Source organism: Carcharhinus amblyrhynchos, chromosome 4 (genome assembly GCF_965287045.1).
Source record: "Carcharhinus amblyrhynchos chromosome 4, sCarAmb.v2.hapA, whole genome shotgun sequence".
NCBI classification, from domain to species: Eukaryota; Metazoa; Chordata; class Chondrichthyes; order Carcharhiniformes; family Carcharhinidae; genus Carcharhinus; species Carcharhinus amblyrhynchos.
In genome coordinates, this window is record NC_137327.1 from 36,820,338 (window position 1) to 36,843,041 (window position 22,704).

General features: G+C 41.3%; 1 protein-coding gene across 4 annotated transcripts in view; it reads left to right on the forward strand.

Moving 5' to 3' along the window:
• The window catches only part of cyld (cylindromatosis (turban tumor syndrome)), a 61,466-nt gene continuing 38,762 nt past the window's right edge, over positions 1-22,704 (forward strand). Inside the window, exons 1-4 of one of the 4 annotated variants that reach the window (XM_080186984.1) lie at positions 1-11; positions 10,643-10,734; positions 10,890-11,537; positions 16,100-16,399. In XM_080186984.1, the coding sequence (XP_080043110.1) occupies positions 11,067-11,537; positions 16,100-16,399 (771 nt within the window). In that variant the 5' untranslated portion in view covers positions 1-11; positions 10,643-10,734; positions 10,890-11,066. The other 3 variants (XM_080186983.1, XM_080186985.1, XM_080186986.1) reach the window with 3 other exon arrangements.

Genomic DNA, 22,704 nt, shown 5'->3' on the forward strand with positions numbered 1-22,704 from the left:
CGCGAGCGCAGGTTAGGTTGTCGCGCGCGCTGACATCCGCCTGGGAATATTCCTTTATTTACAGCGGGTCCGGGCTCTGCTTTTTTTTTGGGATTGTTGTTTTTTTTTGATTGTTTTCAGTCCACCGTCTGGGATTCTGTCGGCTGTTTATTTACAGGGTCCTGAGAGACAGAGCGGAGGTGCCCCGACACTGTAAGTGAAAGTGAGAACTCGACTGAGGATGTTTGTGTGTGTGTGTGATGTTCTGGGTGAAGGGAAGAGGCCACCCACCACCAGCATCCCACCCCTTCCCCCTCATCCCCTTCTCCCATCTTGTCTTCCCCCTCATCCCCTTCTCCCATCTTGTCTTCCCCCTCATCCCCTTCTCCCATCTTGTCTTCCCCCTCATCCCCTTCTCCCATCTTGTCTTCCCCCTCATCCCCTTCTCCCATCTTGTCTTCCCCCTCATCCCCTTCTCCCATCTTGTCTTCCCCCTCATCCCCTTCTCCCATCTTGTCTTCCCCCTCATCCCCTTCTCCCATCTTCAGAGGCCTGGGAAAATCTGGGGGCATTGGTTCAAAGCCTATCATGGCAGTCGGTGAAATTTATTGGGTGGTGCAGTGGTTAGTACTGCTGCCTCACAGCTCCAGGGACCTGTTTTCAATTCCAGCCTCAAGTCACTGTCTGTGGAGTTTGCATATTCTCCCCGTGTCTACGTGGGTTTCTTCCGGGTGCTCCGGTTTCCTCCCACAGTCCAACGCTGTGCGGGTTAGGTGGATTGGCCATGCTAAATTGACCCTAGTGTCAGGGGATTAGTAGGGTAAATGTGTGGGGTTAAGCGAATAGGACCTGGGTGGGATTGTGATTGGTGCAGACTCGATGGACCGAATAACCTCCTTCTGTACTTCTGAAATTCTATGATCTCTCTTTCCACCACCACCACCACCCCACCCCCGCCCCACACTCCATTAGCTTCTCTCCCTTTGCCCAGCTTCTTTCTTTCCATCCCCAATCCCCAGAGATGTTGGTTACCTTTGTGCTGTATTGCGATCACCCTTGGTTGTTAGGTTTTGCTTTAGACTCTGTGGCTGATGGTATCGTGATGCAAAAGATAACCTTAGACAGAAATCAGGAGTGAATAAATCTGCCTGATCTTCTCCCATCTTCAGTTTGGGGATACTGAAGCCATTTTTGTGCTCTCCTGACATGCTAGATTTATTGCACGGACCAGACTTGGTTTACACCTTACAGTTTACAACTTTGGATGATCCAGTACTGTAGCACATGGTGTATTTACCTATTGAGCCATTGGGGAAAAGGCAGTTCTTTCTCCAAGCAGAGGATGTTTTAATTTTGAGGGACAAATTTTTCAGGTACAGTCATTGCAGTCTGATACACCTTTGACCATTAATGCACAGTTGATAGAGTACTGTGCAGCACCCCATCAAGGCTCCTTTGACAGCTTCTTCCAAATCACCCCGAAGAACACGGGCAGCAAATGCACGGGAACACCATATACAAATGCCTGTCTAAGCCACACACCATCTTGATTTGGAACTATATTGCCATTGCTTCACTGTCACAGGGTTAAAATCCTGGAACACCCTTCCTAATCATAGAATCCCTATAGTGCAAAAGGAGGCCATTTGACTTATCGAGTCTGCACTGACAGCAATCCCATCTAGGCCCTATCCCCACAACCTTCACATTCTAACCTTCTAACCTACGCATCCTGGGACACTGTGGACAATTTAGTGTGGCCAGTGCACCTAACTCACATGTCTTTGGACTGTGGGAGGAAACCAGAGACACAAGAAGAACATGCAGACTCTGCACAGACAGTGACCCAAACTGGAAATCAAATCCAGGTCCCTGGAACTGTAAGGCAGCAGTGCTAACCACTGTGGCACTCCTAACAGCACTGTGGATGTACCTACATCGTATGGACCCCAGTGGGTGAAGATGGCTTACCAAAGGCAGTTAGGGATGGACAGCAAATGCTGACCCAGTCAGCGATGTCCACCCATATAAGAATAATACAAATTCAGTTGAATTTAAGGTAATATGTCAATGTGTACTAACCAGTCTAGTAAACATGTTCAGCTTTTTATGGTTGTGGGTCAGCTCCTGTTTTTTGACCTGCTTCAGGAAGCATAGAATCACTACAGTGCAGAAGGAGGCCAATCAGTCCCTCGACTCTGCACTAGTTCTCCTAAAGAGCATCCCAACCAGCCCCTCCCTTCAGCCTTGTCCCGAAAACCCTGTGCATTTACCATGGCTAATCCACCTATCCTACACATCTTTGGACACCAAGGGTCAATTTAGCATAACCAATCCACCTAACCTGCACGTCGTTGAACCGTGGGAGGAAACCTGACTACCCAGAGGAAACCCATGCAGAACATGAGGCAGCAGTGCTATGATGGAATACAAACGATGTACTGTGTTGCATTGCCTTTTGATCAAAGCACGCACAGCTATCTGATTAGTTTTGATTCTTTATTGCTGTTGCATTTTTCTTTGGAAGTAGACATTTTCTTTACTGTGGAACATCTTGATTATGGTCTTATATTGGGAAGTGGATTTAATTGAAGAGCAGAGTAATTTTCCTGAAGTGAGTACTTTGAAATTTGGAAATCAGCCATCAGGCTTGAAGATTTGGACATGTTCGTACTGCAGTATTTTCTCAACTAATACATGTAATTGTATGCATATTGACATCTGGCAATGACTTTGATAGAAATAAGATTTTTATAAAACAAGCAGTCAGAAGTTTGGTTGAATGTTCCAATAGGGTGCTCAGGTGCAGGAGTGTTGTGTTCCTGGATACAAGGTGTTAGGGAAATATAAGAAATGAAGAAAAGGAGAAGGTGGTAGTGGTACTTATTGAGGAGAGTATTGCAATGGTTTGGAAGGAGGATGTCCCAGAGGGATCAGAGACATAATCTATTTGGCTAGATCTAAGGCACAGAAAAGTGCAGTTACGTTGCTCAGTGTAGTCCAAAGCTCACTAGTGGGAAGGACGTAGAACAAATTTGCACGGAAACGGCAGAGAGGTGCAAAAACTTATAATGTTGGATTTTAATTATCTAAACATTATCAAGATTTATTCCCTCAAAAGGGAAAGGTATGGCAAACAAATGCAGAGTTCCTTGGGTGATGAAGTAGATAGAAATTATGATAAAGATGAAAAAAGTATGTTTATGCGTGGTCGAGTAGAAACTACAATTGTGAACCAAGCTGAATATAAAAGTTTTAGAAGGGAGGTGAAGCAGCAAAGAGGCAGTATGAAAAGAGACTGGCAACTGACATTAAAGGGAATTCCAAAGTCATCTATAGACAAATAAATAACGAAGGGAGGCATAGAGATGAGGAGCAACCAAAAAGAGGAGGCAGAGGATGTAGCTGAGATACCAAATTATTGATTTGCACCTGTCTTTGCCAAGGAAAAAGAAAAGATACTCAGGCCATAATAAACAAGAAGAATGTCATACAGACACTAGCAGGGTTCAAAATTGAAAAGAAGCCAGTATTGGACTGCTTATCTGTACTTAAGTTGACAAGGCATTGGGACCAGATGTAATGCACCCAAGGATACTTACTGTGGGAAACGAAAGAGGAAATTGCAGAGGCACTGGCCGTATTCTTCAGTCTTGTTCAGGCTCTGGGATAGTGCTGGAGGACTGAAAAATTGCAAATGTTGTACCCTTGTTCAAAAAAAGATATAAGGATAATCCTAACAAGCACAGGGGCCAGTCAGTTTGACTTCAGTGGTGGAGGAAAGTTTTAGAAAAAAAATTTGGGACAAAGTTAATAATGACACAGATAAATATAAGTTAATTAACGAAAGATAGGAAAAATCATGTTTAACTAACTTGCTTGAGTTTTTTGAGTGACAAGGATAGGTGAGAGCATTTGATACTAAGATACACACAGTCCTGTGAGCAAATTTAGAGTTCATGGAATAAAAGGGCAGTAGCAACGTAGATACAGAATTGGCTGAGTGACAGGAAACATCAATAGTTAGTGGACGTTTTTCAGGCTGCAGGAAGGTTTGTAATAGGTTCAGTGGATTCAGTGTGGGAACCCTTGCCTTTCCTGATAGTATATATTAATGATCTGGTTCTTTGTGTGCAGGGTGTATTTAAAAGTTCATGGATGATACAAAACTTGGAAGCATTATTAACTGAGGAGGATAGTGCAAAACTTCAAAAGCATAGACAAGTTGGTGGCGTGGGCGGACAGCTAGCGATGAGGTTAGAATTGTAGCGTCTTTTGGCATAGAAATAGGCCCATCATGTTCACGCTGGATGTCAATCACCCATCAAGTCTATGGTGATATTGTGCCTTTAAGAAAAGTATTTATCACATTTGCTGTGAGGGGACTGTTTTATACTTGAGCTCTGATTATGGTGGTGATTGCCCACAGCTGGCAACCCACATGCTGACCATGCAGAAGAAGAATCGCTCCTAATTGTTCGTGTGATTTGTTTTAATTGGAGTTAATGCAGTTTTGTTATTTTTCCCTCCGGTTTCAGAATAGTGTTTAATTAGGTTGATTGACAAGGGAAGAGTCATGTGAATGGGTGGAACTAGGCTCAGAGGCGAGCAGGCAGTTGCTGTTCAAATTTGAACGGAGCAGCTGCAGCTGTTTCTCTTTGGAAATTTTAAGTCTGGGACCTGCTAGAAAATAGTTCTCTCTCTCCAGATGTCTGCAAAAGGCAAGAGTGTTCTTCTCCCCCTCTTTTTTTTAGAGTTCTGCTGTGTGAAGACAGGTCTTTTTCTGGAGGCTGCTGTCTGAGTGAGAAGACGGATGTCTTCTGTATCTCAGTCCAGAGTGGTAAGGCTCGAGCCAACTCGCATTAGCCTGTGTGCTTTTTGCTCACCGATTCTGAAGAGGAGTTTACAACTGTGGGGAATATTGCTTAAATTGGAACTAAGAGGTAGCCAGCAGTTAAGAATTACACCTTGTCATGTTTTAAGTATTTCAATTGGTAGAGGTTGTACTCATCCTTTTTGTAGTTATTGTTTTAATAAAAACTTTATTGTGGGTGAATAGAATCACACTTGGAGAAATCACCTTATACTCACACCAAAGCCAAATTCAAAAGCAGTTGGGATCTTGGCTAACTTCATAATCTACCATGGAGTTTCTGATTTGATTCCCCAACAATTTTAATCCTATTTTCCAGCACTTGGCCCTTATGCTGTGGCATTTCACTTGCTTAATCTAAATACTTAAATGTTAAGAGGGTTCCTGCCTCTATCATCCCTTTAGGCAGAGAGTTCCAGATTCCCACCACACTCTGGATGTAAAGGTTTTTCCTCACATCCCCTATAATCCTACCCCTTAACTTCCCCTCGTTATTGATCCATCTGCTAAGGGGAAAAGTTCCTTCCTATCTATGCCCCTCATAATTCTATACACCTCAATCAGGTTTGTGTTCCCTTTCTCTGCACCAAGGAAAACAATCCCAGCTATCTGGTCTCTCTTGATAGCTGAAACACTCCAGTCCAGGTGACTTTCTGGTGAATCTCCTATATACCCTCTTTGGTGCATTCACTTTTTTCTCAATGCAACAACCAGAACTGTGCACAGTACTCCAGCTATGGCCTGCTCCACCATAACTCTCCTGCTCTTATATTCAGTGCATCCCATATGTCTTAACTACTTTATTACCAGTCCTGCTGTCTTCAGAGATCTATGAAGATGTACACCAAGGTCCCTCTGATTCTCTGTACTTCCTGGGATCCGACCATTCATTGTTATTCCTTTGTTAGTTCTCTCAAAATGCATTCTCATTTTTTGGGTTCCAGTTGCTACTTTTCTGCCCATCTAACCAGCCCATCTATATTGTCCTGAAATCTAAGGCTCAGCTCCTCACTTTTTACCACACCACCAATTTTTGTGTCATCCCTGAACTTATCCTGTCTATATATACATCCAGGTTGTTAATCTACACTATGAACAACAAAGGGTCAAGCACTGATCCCTTCAAAACACCACTGAACACAGACTTCCAGTCGCAAAAACAACCTTCGACCATCACCATTTGTCATCTACCACTAAGCCATTTTTGGATTCAGTTTACCAAATTGCCTGGATCCCATGGGCTCCTAACTTCTTCATCAGCCACTCATTGGGGATGTTAAAAGCCATATTGTAGTCCATGTAGCCTCTATCAACTGCACTATCCTCATCTATACACCTAGTCACCTCCTCGAAACATTCAAATTTGTATATGTTCTCCCAGTCCTTGCCTTCCCAAGTGGAGATTAATTCCGTCCCTCAGAATTTTTTCCAATAGCTTTCGTACCATTGAAACTAGACTCACTTGCCTATAATTTCCTGGCTTTTTCCCCAACTTCTCTTGAATAATGATACCATATCAGTGTCCCCAAGTCTTCTGGTACCTCTCCTGTGGCCAGAAAATATTTGAAAATTGTCAGAGCTATTGCAAGCTCCTCCCATAGCAGCCTGGGATACCGCTCATCTGGGTCTGGGGATTTATCCACTCTTAGGCCCATTAAAATGTTAATATCTTCTCCCACTCAGTATTAAGTTGTTCAAGTAAACCACAATGCCCTTCCCTAATTTCTATTTCTACATCATCCTTCTCTATAGTGAACACAAAATGCAAAGTATCCCTTTAAAACATCACCTACATTTTCTGGCTCTACACACAAATCGTCACATTGGTCCTTAATGGGCCTTACTCTATAAAAGTATAAAATACGTGTGGCTACAGCTCTAAAGCCAGGAGGGATCAGAGAGATGTGGGTGTATCTGCAAAAGTCATTGAATTTGGAGAACAAATTTGGAGGGTGCTTAAAACATAGAGTATTATATTTTGTTAATAGGGACATGGAGTACAAGAGTAAGGAGGTTATGCTGAACTTGTATAAGTGACTAGTTTGGCCTCAACTGGAATACGGTGTCCAATTCTGGATTCCACAAGTTAGGAACGGTGTGAAGGCACTGGAGAGAGTGCTGAGAAGATTCAAGAGAATGGCCCCTGGGATGAAGAATGTAATTAATTAAGATAGATTGGAGAAGTTGGGAGAAAAGAAAGCTGAGAGTAGATTTTTAGAGGTATTTAAAATCATGAGGTGTCTGGATATATTTGTTAGGGCGAGACTGTTTGTATTCCTAAAAAGGATCACAACCAAGAGTCCACAGATTTAGTGATTAGTAAAAGAAGCATTGGTGAGATAAGGAAATTTTTTTCATGCAGAGAGTAATTAGGGCTGGAATGCTCTGTCTGAGTGTGGTGGAGGCAGGTTCAATTGAAGCATTCAAAAGGGAATTAGACTAATATATGAAAAGAGAAAATTTGCAGGATTATGGGGAGAAGACAGGAGAATAGAACTAGGTGAGTTACTCATTGGAGAGCTAGTATAGACACGATGGGCCAGATGGCCTTCTGTGCCATAATAATTCTGTATTTGAATTTCTAACACCAGGGTGTGTGTGTTCTCACTGCTAAGTCTGCAGCATGACCAGCATTATAAACAGGTAGTTATTTAGCATGGTTTAGACTTGAGTGGTTGACTGACTACAACCATATTGGAGTTCTGCTTCAGAGCTCTTCATAAACACTCATTCAACCAGGCAGAAACATCAGTTCACTTCAACAATAGTTCAAAATACCACCTCTAAACCATGTTTTCAGCTCATTTTTTAACTGAATACATTAAACTTGTGAACATTGAAAAGCTTGATATGGCTGTGAGACTTGAGCTTAAACTTTGCCCCTGAGAATTTGATTTCAGAGAACTGTTGTTAGTGAACTGGGAGCTGTTTTTGTTCAGTTTTAATGGCAGAATGGAAAACAGGGCTGCCTTCAACTGGTTTTATGCAGTTAAGCTGGATTGGTAATGAAAACTGTTTTCTTCTGATCTAAACATTTACAGTGAAAATTTGACCCTGAGAAAGGCAAATTATCTCCTAGGTGTTATATTATTTTTTAAAAATTCTATGGCTTGATTATATACATTTTGAAAACTTAAGGTGGTGAATCCTACTTGGGTAGGTACGTCTGACGTTTTCAAATGGAATTGTCCATGGGAATTTGTTCACGGGATGTTCTTTTAACTTGGAAGGTAAGCATTTATTGCCTATCCCCAATTAAGCTTGAGAAGGTGATAGTGAACTATCTGCTTGAATGACTGCAGCTCTTGTGTTTGTGGTTACTGCCACAGTGCTTTTGAGTTGGGGGTTTTATGATTTTTGACTCAGTGATGATAAAGGAATGGCAGTGATATGCTTGCAAGTCAGGACATTGTGTAATTGGCAGGAAACTTTCAGGTCATGGTGTTTCCATGCATCTATTTATTGTCCTTGATCCTCCAGATGGTGGTGGTCATGGATTTGGAAGGTGCTCCCGAAGGAGCCTTTTGGATTTGCTGCATTGCATCTTGTAAGTGGGAGATGCTACAGATGTGGTGTGATGGTGCATAAACAAATGAACTTTTGAGGTGGTGGACTGCTTTATTCCAATTGCTATTACCCAAACCTGATAATTGTCCAGGTCTTGTTGCTTCATTATTTGAAGAATTGTGAGTGGAATTGAGCATTGTGCAAGTATCTCCTCTTTTAACTTTCATGATGGAGCAATGGTCATTGATAAAGCAGCTGAAGATGGTTTGGACCTGGGCACTGCCTTGAGGAGCTCCTGCAATGATTGAAGTGATTGGCCTCCAACAACCACAACCTTTGTTTGTGCCACGTATGACTTCAGCCAGTGGAGAATTATATTCCCCCAATTCCCATTCACTTCAATTTTACTACACCATTTTGAAACAACACTTGGCCATATGCTGTAGTGATCTCAAGGGTAGTCACTCTCATCTCCCCTCAGCTCTTTTGTGCATATTTGGACACAGGCTGTATTTTCTGGTTTGGAGCCAAATGGCCCTTGCAGGACCGGAACTGAATATTGTCAAGCAAATGCTGTTTGATAGCTTTGTAGAAACATAAAAACATAGAGAATAGGAGTAGGCCATTTAAGCCTGCTCGGCCATTCAATGTGATCACAGCTGAACCTCTATCTTGAGCACTCTCCCCATATCTCCCTTGATGCCATTAAAGTCTAGAAATCTATTGTAATGATCCCTTCTATCAGTTTGTTAATGATTGAGAGTAGACTGATGTGGCCAGATTTATCCTCATCACAAAACAATAGAGCTAAAAAAATTTTTGCATTGTCGGTGACTGCTGCATTGTAGCTATACTGGAACAGCTTGGCAAGAAGCATTTCCAGCTCTGGAGCACATCTTCAATATTGCATTTGGATGTTGTTTAGACCCATATCATTTGCATCCAGAGTGCCCAGCTATTTTGATGACATGAAGTAATTGAATTGGCTGAAGACTGGTGCTTCTGATGCAGGGAACATTAGGAGATACCAAGGTGGATCATCTGTTTGGCAACTTCCAGCTGAAGATGGTTGCAAACTCCTTGTCTTTTGCACTCAAATGCTGGCCTGTGCTGTCAATGAGAATGGGCTTTTTCATAGAGACTTTTTCTGTTAATTATTTAATGGTCCACAAGCTTCCATACTGGTGTGGCAGAACTGCAGAGCTTTGTTCTGATCTGTTGGACTGCTTAGCTCTGCATATAACATTGTGCATCCACTATTTACCATACATTTAGTCCCATGTTGCTTCACCAGGTTGGCACCTCATTTTTAGATGTGCCTGGTGCTGTTCCTGGTATGCTGTTCTACATTTCTCACTGACCCAAGGTTGGTCACCTGATTTGATGGTGGTAGTAGAATGAGGGATATGCTGGACCACCCGTCACAGATTGTAATTGAATTCACAAGACCAGTTGTGTCTTCTGTGTGTCTAGTTTTGAGCTGCTTGATCTGTCCTGAATCTACCCCCATTTAGCACAGAGCGAGTGCCATATATCACAAGGAGGCGTCTCCACATGGACTACGCTACGGTCACTCCTGCTGACACTGTTATAGATGCAGTAGCAGCAGGGTGAGGGCAAGGTCAAGTAAATTTTTTCCTCCTGGTTTATTTACCAGCTGCTGCAGGCTCAATCTGCTAGCTACATCCTTCATAACTTGATCAGTTGAGGGACTGAATGATAACTTGGTGATAGACATTGAAGTTGTCCACCCACGTTCTGTGCCCTTGCTACCGTCAGTATTCATCTGACGTAATGCTCAACATGGAGGGACATTGATTCATTATCTGAAGGAGAGTGGTAGGTGGTAATTAGCTGGTGATTTCCTTGCCCATGTTTAATCTGACGCCACGAGACATCATGGAATCTGGAGTCAACAGGGCTGTTGCAGCCACTGCCTCCCAATTGCATACTATTGTGCTCCCATTTTTGGTAAGTCTGCCAGTGAGACAGACATATCCAGTCATGATAATGGAGGAGTGTGGCTTTTGGCTGAAAGATTTGATTTTGTGAGCGTGACCTTTGGACTATTGCCTGATGAGCTTATGGGACAGCTGCCCCAATTTTGTCACGAGTTTCCAGATGTTAGTAACTAATGATTTGTAGGGTTGACTGAACTGGTTACACCTTTGTTATTTTCAGTACCTAGGTCAATATCAAGTAATCCATTTGGTTTTATTCTTATTCAACATTTTTGTGCAATTTCATACAAATGACTGACTTGCTGAATTTAAATTCCTCCAGCTGCCATGGTAGAATTTGGACCCGCATCAGGACCATTAGTCCAATCCTATGGATTGCTAGTTCTGTAACATAACCGCTGTGCTAGAATGCCTGTAAGTTCACATTAAAACATTTGCAATTATACCTTTTGCTGAATAATTCATGTATATATGATGCACATTCTCCTTGTATTTTGTGTGGGAATTAGAGAAAAATCAAAAAATGTTGGAATAATTAGTATTTTAATATATTCTTTTTCCTTTTCCAGCTGTCCAGTGAATGTCTTTCACTTGAAGAATTTATCTTTCTGCTACAGAATCTATATAATGTGTTCAGCAGAATGGAGAGTGTACATCCTTTGTGGTCCTTAGAATCATAATAACACGTTGACTTTGGGATACAATCAACACACTTACTGAAAACTTGCATCACTTTGAATTCTGCTATGTGGAACAAAGAGAAGTCTAATGTGACACTTTGGGATGAACCCAAATATTATTTGGTTGCTCAGGATTGTAATGCAATTGATAAACATACTCAAATATCTTTAAGACTAGTAAAAGGCCGCATGCTAATGCTTCATGATCGAGGTTATTCTAACAAGAATAAAAGAGGGTTTGTTACCATGCAGTGCTTAGAACAGCCATACACTATCATGCTTGTTGAAGAAAAAGATTTGCAAGAAATTGAGGGAAGGGTAGCTGAACTGCTTTTAGCTGTTTCAACCTGTGATGAGAGGCATATTCTGTCCAAAAATAAGCCAAAACTGCAGAAAGCACTCCAGATTGATTATGATTCTAAGGTTAAAGTTCAGCTGAGGTCTGGTGACGAGAAAGTGCCGGGTATTGTACGATTCAAGGGATCGTTGCTACAGAGCAAGTTGCTGTCAGAATTGTGTTTTGGAGTGGAATTGTTGGTAAGTGTTCAAATCCTTTTCTGTTTCTTGAATGTAATAAGGTCAATTATGGTGAAATAAAAAAGGAGAGGGATGTAGAAACTTTGTCTTTCCCAGCTAATTTTGATGTTGAATAATTAAAGGCTGCAAAGCTTAAATCCGGTCATTTTACTGCCTTCATAATTATTTTGCATTTTTGTCCCTTATTCGTGGAGCCCTAGAATATACATTGGTCTTTATCCGTAAGAGCAGATCCTGATCAGAGATTGAAAATTATTAATGGACCTTCCATGATTTTTCACAAGGGACGTTGGAGAATGCAATTTCTCTTGTCACAACTGGCACTTTATCACAGGTTCTGAATCCTGTCTTTTAATGTTTCTTTTAAATCCCTAGTTTGTTTACTTTTACTTGTTTCCCCCTTTTGGATGGTATGTGCAGATGGCATGGCCTCGTGGACAAAGCAACCTGTGAAAGGCTGCTTTTCTGGTGGGGGCTACGGGGATAATGTGGCTTCCAACCCTCAGGGGGTGCCTTCCTATTCCCTCCATCCCTTGTATTTCCCATCTAGCTCCTATACCCACTCTCTTACTTTCCACTGTTTTGCTACTTGGCTAATCTTACCAACTCCCCTCCGCCCCCTTTTTGTTTTAATTTTGCACTACCTACTCAGCCTCTGTACTTGCCCCACGCACCCCCCCCCCCAATTCTCTGTCACTTATTTCACTGTTAGCCTTCCATGTAATTTTTGATGACTTTGCACCCCCCAGGATGTATGGTGATAGGTAGGAGACCTCAAACTTCCTGCCTCCACTCACCCTTTCTGCCCCACCACCCTTTTTTTTTCTCTTTCAATTTTTATTCACACCTTATATTTGACATTGTTAAATTTCAGTTGCAACTGCTGTGGGAGGAACGAGGCAGGCAGTTGATAGATTTTAAAAGAAAAATTCTGGATAAGATGGTGTGTCATAGGAAATTGAGATGGGTAAACCATAAGATTAACAGTGGGAATCCAATTAAGAGTGCACCTACTGATATTGCAGGAAATTGGGATAGCTAAGTGAACCTTTCTGATCTGGAAAGTTCCACAAGTTGACAAATACAAAGTGGTTTTGATAAAGCATAAGACAACATAATTCTGATATGCTACATATTCTTATCACTTGCATAATAAAATGGACTTGAGAAAATTCTTAAGTATTAAGTTTTAAGTATTTTTAGAATATGATTCTGGTCTGCATGAATTTTTATTTCAGCAGGTACTAAAATCTCTCACTATTACAAAATAATGTTATTTTTCCACTTTAAACTTTTCATTATTATCTTCTCATTTAGAAGCTTAAAACTTACTGACAATCAAACATTTCTTGGCAACATAAAACACGGTACTTTATATCAATAAGAGCATTCTGGTCTGAGGCGTGTTTTCAATTTCTGTTTCATACTCTGTTGTGGTTTAACATAGTGAATCAGAGCTATATAGTCAGCTGTTGTCAGGTAGAAGTGTAGAATTTACTGATGCCACTATCTTAGCCAGAAAACGGTTATTGTATTACAAAGTATTACCATGGTCTGCAGTGGAAAAAGATAAAAGGAAGTGGGGAATAAATAAACTTGGGAAGACTATGTTCCAATACCAACTACAAACAGAAAGTGCTGAAAATACTCAGCAGATCAGGAAACATCTGTGGTTTGATTTGCCTGGAATATTGATTGTCAGGCTTTTCATGTGGTGATTATACTCAGACTCTGTCATTGCCTCAGACTATAAGTACTTAAATATAGGTTGGTGCAGTGGAAATCACATGCTAGAGAAATGTAGAAGTCTCAACACACTGTTCCTGTAGGTCAAAATATGCCTATTTCAGACAATTGCATTGTGGGTTCTCTAACATTACTTCCAGTGATGATAGATAGTAAACCATCAGTTGAAAGTCTATGATTGCTTTTGCGTTTAACTCTCTTCGCATTATGCACGGACAGACATTGCCTAATGCCTGAACAAGCTGAATGCCCTATTAGCTGCTATTAGAAGCTTTTATTTTGTGTAAACGGCTTTACTGTCAGGGGAAAAAACGTAATTATCTATACCTTGTGACAAAGAAACATTCCTCAACCTTCTGTCAGCCCAGTCAGGAACTCACCAAGTTCCCTTTTTTACTGTTTGCAATGAATCTACACTTGTTGGTTGCTACTTCCAAAGGTCAATAATTAAATGAAGATGCCTGATCTACTTCTATGCTTGTGGAAGGTATAATCTTGTTTGCTGGTCCTCCTTGTCTATCTAATTTAGATAACTTATCCACATATGCTTTCATTATTTTAAAGACCTTGTGAGTTTATGTTTTTAGGGCAAAAAGATCAATTTTTTTGCTCTTATTATGAATCTTTAAACCAAGTGTCAATCTAGTGGTCCTCCTCTGTACATCTTTCAAATTTTCTGAATCAGCTGTAAATGGATCAAAACTATCTACATTATTTCTGCAACTATTGTGTTTAAGATTATAGATGCATATTTTTGTAATCTTCCAAAATTCCCTAAATTATGCAAAGTCCAATAGATTAGGTGAGGGGGGAAGTGGTAGGGTGCAGAGACAGTGGGGGGCTGCTGCTGGGGAGGGTGAAGAGATGGTGGGGACTGAAGAGACAGGTTTTTTGGGGGGGGGGGGGGTGGTGCGGTGGTTGGCAGAAAAGTAGAGTTAAGACTACAATCAGATTAGCAGTTAAATGGTGGCGCAGGATCGGTGGGCTGTATGACCTACCCCTGTTTCTTGTGGTTTACTCCTAAATGAGGACCAACGAAGGTCTTGTGCGAATACGGCAATGTTTTTTGCTCAGTATTTTAATCATTCTGGCAAACCTGCTTTTGCAAAATCTCACAACCCTTCAAAGGTACATGTACTGAAACATCCAAGTCCTTCTCTGACTTAAAAGCCTTAAAGTTGCAGTCTTGTTTGTTTAAATGCTTGGCATTGGCACTACCTAATACTAAAATTATCTATATTAAATGATGTTTGTCAGATGCAAGCCCATTGCTCTCATTACATCAGCCTGCAATTATCTTTCATTTGTTGGTTCCTGCTGCTGTTATAATTTTTTGATTCAGAACTGGCTGGTCTTCTATAATTTGTTAATTTATTGTTGCTTCATTCTTCACCAGTTTCTATTTGTTCTTCTCCGCTATGGTGCGTGAGGTTTGAGTAGGTTCAGTTTTCCTGTTGTGTTTGTCTGGTATCAGAAGAAAATCTATAAATTACATTCTCCAAGCTATTTTGCTGTTTTTAATTGTTACTTTAGTAACAGTTTCTGTGGTCCGGTGTTTAAGGATATTCTGTCACTACGTCCTTTGGAAAGCTCAAGATAAAATTATTCAACACAACAGATTTCCCTTCCTAAGTGCAATGCCACAAGAAGTAACATTCCTAATAAACCAGGTGAAAACCTTATAAATCCCCAGGAAACTGTGAAGTTTCTTTATTTGCAGTGAGTCTAAGACAAACTTCCTTAGTTTTTTTCCTCAAAATACTGAGACCTGCTATCCTGTCTGTGTTAACTTGTACCCTTTTCAACAATGTCCTTCCTATGTTGTGGTGACACGGTGCACAGTGAAAAGCTAATCAGAATATAAACCTGTTTTCACCTTCATTTGTATTCTGTTCCTCTGTTACTGCAACACACCTTGTTTGTTTTCACTGAAGCCAGCTAATGGTTTGAACAGTTTTTAACACACAACACCCAGATCCCTTTCCTGATGGGCAAGGTTCATGTGTGCATATTTTTTACTCTGCTTGCTTGCTTGTTTCCAAAGCAATAATTTTATATTTATCTTTAGTTCATTTGCAGTCTCTGGACCAGTTTTCTCAAAAAAAATAGTTTTGAAATTCAGGAATTATTTCTTATTTGTTTTCTCGCACTTCATAATTTTCCTTCTGAAATCTTTATTGAAATAATTTATACCTATATATTTAAACATTTTACATATCTATGTGTTTAAACATTTATATCTATATATTTAAACATTCCATAGTTCAAATGCCAAATATAGTAACTGGGAGAACTCTGCTGACTAAATACATGAGTGAATAAAACAGCAAGGACTACAAAAGTGATTATTAAAAGTTTTAGGTCTTCAAATAACCTTCTTGTCACTGATGAGCCTCTCCTGCTGATTGCAAAAGGATTGGGGGCCATCCTGGGGTGAAATGGTTGACCACATTAGAATTAGTCTAAACTGTGACATTCCACAAACTCACATTTAGCTTTAACATGCATTATCAATGCCTCTTATCTGTTGATGATTTTTTAATCCTGTGATAAGTCACTTTGGTTTGGAATGTAGCATTTAAACATATTCCCAAATTCTTACTGTTTATTTTTTAAAAAATCACAATGTGACATTTACAAATCAAACAACTGTTTTCACTAGTCTTTTTGATTGTAGGCTATTGTATTTTTTATTACAGTAATCATTTGTGGTTTATATATGGATAACCAGATATTTACTTTGTGTTATATCTTTATTCTGCAGTTTAATTATTTGAGCCTATTTTATTAATATGTTAATGTCTCTGATTTAACAGGAAGAAGGCAGGGGTCAAGGCTATACAGATGGCTCCTACAAAGGAAAACAGCTCTTTAGCTGTGAAGTTGATTGTGGAGTTTTTGTTCCTTTTGACAAACTGGAGCTTGTTGAAGAGGAAGACGATACTGAACTCCCACCTGGCAACACTGAAATGTTTCTGTACAGTGATAAGTCTGCCATAGAAATTAACTCGAGAGTGTCTACATATATTGACAATGAACTAGTGTTTGGAACAGTCGTATTCTGTGGTCTACTGTCAGGAAAAGAAGACTATGGCTATTTTTTAGGTGTTGACATGGTGAGAAGATTTCTTTGTAAGTGCTTATGATTTTATTCTCTGGTGTGGAACATCTTTTGCTGCCATATTTGTAGTTAGTTGTAGTCTGTCTCTGGGGGTTAGCATAAAACTAATTTGTCTTTCTGAAAATGTTGAGCCTAATGATGCAGAGAATCATATCCTAAGAGTAACAAATGAAGAAATTGCATTTGTTTAATGCTTTTCGTACCTCAGGATCTTAACAGTCAATTAAGTACATCTTAAAACGTTGCCTTTGTTTTATTGTAGGAAAATGAGCAGTCAGTTTATGTGCTAGGTCTCGTGAGCAACACTAAGATAAATGGCAAGCTGCTTTTTAAATCATGTTGATGAAAGGATAAATGTTGTATAGGAAACCAGGAGTATTCTCTTTCTCTTTGAATAAGGTCATGGGATCTACTGCATCTACTTAAGGAAACCCTTGCAATTGCCATCACCCCAGTTCTTATTGCTCTAAATTATCAACGTAAATGTGCTCCAGTATCTGGCATGAGGCTTCAGTCCACAATCTTATAACTTGGGTCTGTGAGATGCCACTCATTGCTTTTGCAAAAGCACTTAAAAAAAAAACAGTAGATGTTGACCAAAGCAAAGGTTTATTAATTTTTACAATTTCTATCTCTTTTTTCCCCCACCAACTTAGCAGTTGGGTTGCAGTTATGCCATGTTCTTGTTTATATTTACCAACATCTCGATCTAAAAGGACTGTTTTGGATAGGAAAATAAAACTGGAGGAATGCTCAAAAGGAGAGGGGGTTATGGGGTAGAAGAAAGAATCCAACATAGTAAATCATTCACTGTTTTATAGATGAGAGATGGTTTACATTCTCTCGCTCTTCCTCCTCCTTTGATTTTTGTTTGGTAAGCTTTGTTTCAGGCAAGAAAATATAATAGCCCTTGTGTAGTTTAAACTCCTTGATTATGTCGACCCGTATGACTAAGAAGCAAAAGTGTTGCTGACTTTGATCCCCAAGGATAAATGATCTGTCCAAGCTTTACAAACAGCGAAGGACCTAGGCCTTGTTCCTTTTTCCAGAGTTGAGCAGGCCTCAACCACTGTCATTACAGAACAATAGAAATGGCTTCAGCGTCCCATGCACCATGAAATAGAGGAACGAAAAGTCTGGTTTGCTGCTCCTCTTAGCAGCAAAATGAACCCTTGTTAGAATACTTGGATGTATAAACATCAGCTAAGGATAGAATCATTGTGATGTCTCCACTATTCAACTTGAAACCCTGCCAGTGTTTATTGGGTAAGCTCATACAAAGCACTTGGGTGTGGACTAGAGGGCTGTTGGCTCAAGAATAAATTTGTTTTGAATAAATCTTTGAAAGGTAAGAGCTATCCTGTAGTTTGACAACTTGTGTTCAAGCTTCTTGAGAGAAGATGTGTAATAATTTTTCTCAAAATAAAATTCTAATGAGGTAAGTTTTCCTTTAATAAGCATACATTTCTTCTCACATTGTGCCCCTAAGGCAGATAGATGCTAATTTCTAATAAAGCTTTAACTTTCCTCCCTTTGGGTGATCCGGGTGTATGGAAAACTTTGTATTCAATCCTTGCTTCTCTTTCATTGCGACAGTATTTAATCCCTATAGTTTACTGTTCTCATGGTGTAAACACAAATGGAAATTTGTTAGTGTAGAGAATCTTGGGTGTAAACCCAAGCCCTTCATCTTGAGGGGAATAAAGACAAATCGGTGCAATCAACGTTTGCGTTCCTGTTGGCATCTCATTTTTAGATGTAAGGTAAGATTATGCATTTGAGAATTGGATTTTCAAACTGCTAACTGATTTGACTAGTAGAAGTTTTAATTACTGGATCAAGCATCCTGAAAGATTTTAAATTGGTGCCGCCCCCCCCCCCCAAACCCCCAACCCCCACTGCAACGTTGACAGCTAATTGTTTCTTACATGACTTTAGGAATTTTTGCCTCCACTATTCCACCTGAAATCCTTGTCTACTACAAGATTTTCTGCTTGTTTGAAGAATTTTCTGATCCTAATTTTAACAGTTATTAGGTTGAGCCTGCCCTTGTTCTGCTACTCTAGTTTAATGTAATAGTCCACTTTTCTAACTGTTTCAACAATCTTACCTCCTTTCAAAAATCAAAAAGCCAAGTCTCTTGTGGTGCCTCATGACAATACAGATCTCTAGCACCAGCGTTAAGCCTTTCGACTGTGCTGTCTTCAGTGTTTAATGCTTTCTTGGAGACCAGAATTAGATGCAACATTCAGGGTGTGGTCTACATAAGAACATAAGAAATAGGAGCAGGAGTAGGCCATCTAGCCCTTCGAGCCTGCCCCGCCATTCAGTAAGATCACGGCTGATCTGAAGTGGCTCAGTTCCATTTTCCCACTTTCTCCCCATAACCCTTAATTCCCTTGCCTACCAAAAACCTATCTACCCGCGTCTTAAATATCTTGAGAAAAATTGTTTGATAGAGCAGACGCAGCACGGATTCGTAAAGGGGAAGTCGTGTCTGACGAATTTATTGGAATTCTATGAGGATGTGTCTAGTGCGGTGGATAGAGGGGAACCGGTGGATGTGGTGTTTCTCGATTTTCAGAAGGCATTTGATAAGGTGCCGCACAAAAGGTTGTTACAGAAGGTTAGGGGGCATGGAGTTGGGGGTAAGGGGTTAGCATGGATAGGGGATTGGCTGTCAAATAGGAGGCAGAGAGTGGAGGTCAATGGGTGCTATTCACCACTCAACGGGCAGAGAATTCCAGAGATTCACCACTCTTTGAGTGAAGAAGTTCCTCCTCAACTCTGTTCTAAACTGCCCCCCCTTATCTTGAGGCTGTGCCCTCTAGTCCTGCTGTCCTTTCTGAGCAGGAAGAACCTCTCCACCTCTACCCTATCCATCCCTTTCATCAACTTATACGTCTCAATAAGATCCCCCCTCATCCTTCTAAACTCTAACGAGTACAAGCCCAGTCTTTTCAGCCTCTCCTCATAGCTCAACCCCCTCAACTCCGGTATCAGCCTAGTGAACCTCCTCTGCACTCCCTCCAAGGCCAAAATATCCTTGCGCAAGTGCGGCGACCAAAGCTGCACACAGTACTCCAGCTGCGGCCTCACCAGTGCCCTGTACAGTTGCAGCAAGACCTCCCTACTTTTATATTCAATCCCCCTCGCTATGAAGGCCAGCATCCCATTTGCCTTCCTGACCACCTGCTGCACCTGTAGGCTGGGTTTTTGCGACTCGTGCACAAGGACCCCCAGGTCCCTCTGCACTGTCGCATGCTGCAGTTTTTCACCCTGTAAGTAGTAGTCCTTCCTACTATTATTCCTGCCAAATTGGATAACCTCACATTTGCCAACATTGTATTCCATCTGCCAGGTCCTCGCCCACTCGCTCAGCCTATCTAGATCCCTCTGCAGACTTTCCACACCCTCCGCACAATTTGCTGTTCCACTTATCTTTGTGTCATCAGCAAATTTCGACACCTTACACTCGGCTCCCTCCTCCAGATCATCTATATAAATGGTAAATAGCTGAGGCCCCAGCGCCGATCCCTGGGGCACTCCACTAGTCACCAACCGCCAATCTGAATAGCACCCATTGACCTCCACTCTCTGCCTCCTATTTGACAGCCAATCCCCTATCCATGCTAACCCCTTACCCCCAACTCCATGCCCCCTAACCTTCTGTAACAACCTTTTGTGCGGCACCTTATCAAATGCCTTCTGAAAATCGAGAAACACCACATCCACCGGTTCCCCTCTATCCACCGCACTAGACACATCCTCATAGAATTCCAATAAATTCGTCAGACACGACTTCCCCTTTACGAATCCGTGCTGCGTCTGCTCTATCAAACAATTTTTCTCAAGATGCCTCGCTATTTCCTCTTTGATTACGGATTCAAGCATTTTTCCTACGACAGATGTAAAACTAACCGGCCTATAATTCCCTGCCTTTTGCCTGCTACCCTTTTTAAACAGCGGCGTAACATTAGCCGTTTTCCAATCTTCCGGCACTTCCCCGGAATCCAGCAAGGTTTGGAAAATAATCACCAAGGCATCCACTATCACCTCTGCCATTTCCTTCACAACCCTTGGATGCATTCCATCCGGTCCTGGGGACTTGTCCACCATCAGTCCCTCTAGTCTGTCGAGCACTGCCTCTCTAGTAACAATGATCTCATTCAGGCCCTCCACTCCTACCATCTTTCCATCGTTAACACCCGGCAAACTATTCGTGTCCTCCTCCGTGAAGACCGAAGCAAAAAAGTTATTCAAGCTCTCAGCCATTTCCTCATCCCTCGCCACTAAATCCCCCCTCTCATCCTCTAAGGGTCCAACATTCACCCTAGCCAGCCTCCTCCTTTTTATATATTTTATACATAAGAACATAAGAACATAAGAAATAGGAGCAGGAGTAGGCCATCTAGCCCTTCGAGCCTGCCCCGCCATTCAATAAGATCATGGCTGATCTGTTGTGGCTCAGTTCCACTTTCCCGCCCTCTCCCCATAACCCTTAATCCCCTCTCTTATCAAGAACCCATCAACCCGCTTCTTAAAAATATTTAGCGAGGCAGCCTCCACCACTTCAACGGGCAGAGAATTCCAGAGATTCACCACCCTTTGAGTGAAGAAGTTCCTCCTCAACTCCGTTCTAAACCGCCTCCCCTTTATCTTGAGGCTGTGCCCCCTAGTCCTACTGTCTTTTTTGAGCGGGAAGAGTCTCTCCACCTCTGTCCTATCCATCCCATTCATCATCTTATACGTCTCAATGAGATCTCCCCTCATTCTTCTAAACTCTAACGAGTACAAGCCTAGTTTATTCAGCCTCTCCTCATAGCTCAATCCCCTCAACTCCGGTATCAGCCTAGTAAACCTCCTCTGCACTCCCTCCAGGGCCAAAATATCCTTGCGCAGGTGCAGCGCCCAAAACTGCACACAGTACTCCAGCTGCGGCCTCACCAATGCCCTATACAGCTGCAGCAAGACCTCCCTACTTTTATATTCAATCCCCCTCGCTATGAAGGCCAGCATCCCATTCGCCTTCCTGACCACCTGCTGCACCTGCAAGCTGGGTTTTTGAGACTCATGCTCTTACTATCCTTTTTTATATTTAGCGCTAGCCTAGATTCATAGTCTATCCTTCCTTTCTTTATCAATTTCTTCATCATTCTTTGTTGATATTTAAACCTCTCCCAATCCTCTTCTCGCCCACTACTTTTAGCCACTCCTAAATGCATCAGCTTTTAATTTAATACTCTCCTTTATCTCCTTCGTTATCCACGGCTGATTATCTCTTCTCCTACGATCCTTCTTTACCATCGGAATAAATTTCTGCTGAGCACCAAGAAAGATCTCCTTAAAGATCCTCCACTGTTCCTCAGCAGACCTACCAACCAATCCGCGCCCCCAATCTACATTTGCTAATTCCTCTCTCATCCTATCGTACTCCCCTCTGTTCAAAGGACACAGGTCCGGGATCCTACTTTCTCCTCCCCCATCTGCATCAGAAACTCCACCATACAATGATCACTCTTCCCAAGAGGATCCCTCACAACAAGGTCCCTAATTCTACCTGCATCATTACATAACACCAGATCTAAGATAGCTCACTCCCTCGTCGGCTCCAACACACACTGTTCAAGGAAACTATCCCAGCAGCGCTCCAAGAACTGTAGCCAGTGTGCTATAAAGTTTGACTGCATTCTGGCTTGAATTCAAATGTTTTAGCAGTGCAATTAACATCCTATTGTTAGATTTGCTGCTTTTCATCAATTAGACTTATTCATTGTCAATCTAAGATTTCTGGGCCTGTTTGATGACTTTCTTTGTTATATCAGCACCATTCTGTGTCACTCGTTTTTCCTTCCTTTGCATTTTGCGCTTGTGTATTAAATTTTATCTCATTGTTCTGCCTACTTAAATGATTTGTCCAACATATTGTATATTTTCTAAACGTTCTCCCAATTTAATGTGATCAGCAAATCTAACTACTTTGCATTGAGTTGCTGAATTTGAATTCATGTAAATTGAAAACAATTGAATCCAGTACTGAGCCATGAGGCACCCAGTCAATCAACACTTCTCTTTCTTCCCTCACAATCCTTACTCCCACCGTTATCTGTAGTAGACTGGGAAGGGAGTGTAACAAATTGCTGCAGTGCAGTGCTGAGAGAACACAAAGAATGGAATGAATCCAAGAGAGTGTCCAGGTGGAGGAGGAAAGAAATACTTAAAAGCTATGAGTACAAAATAACTTCATGTCTATGTACTATGTATTCATTCATAAAATGCGTACTCTAGGGCATTGCTTTT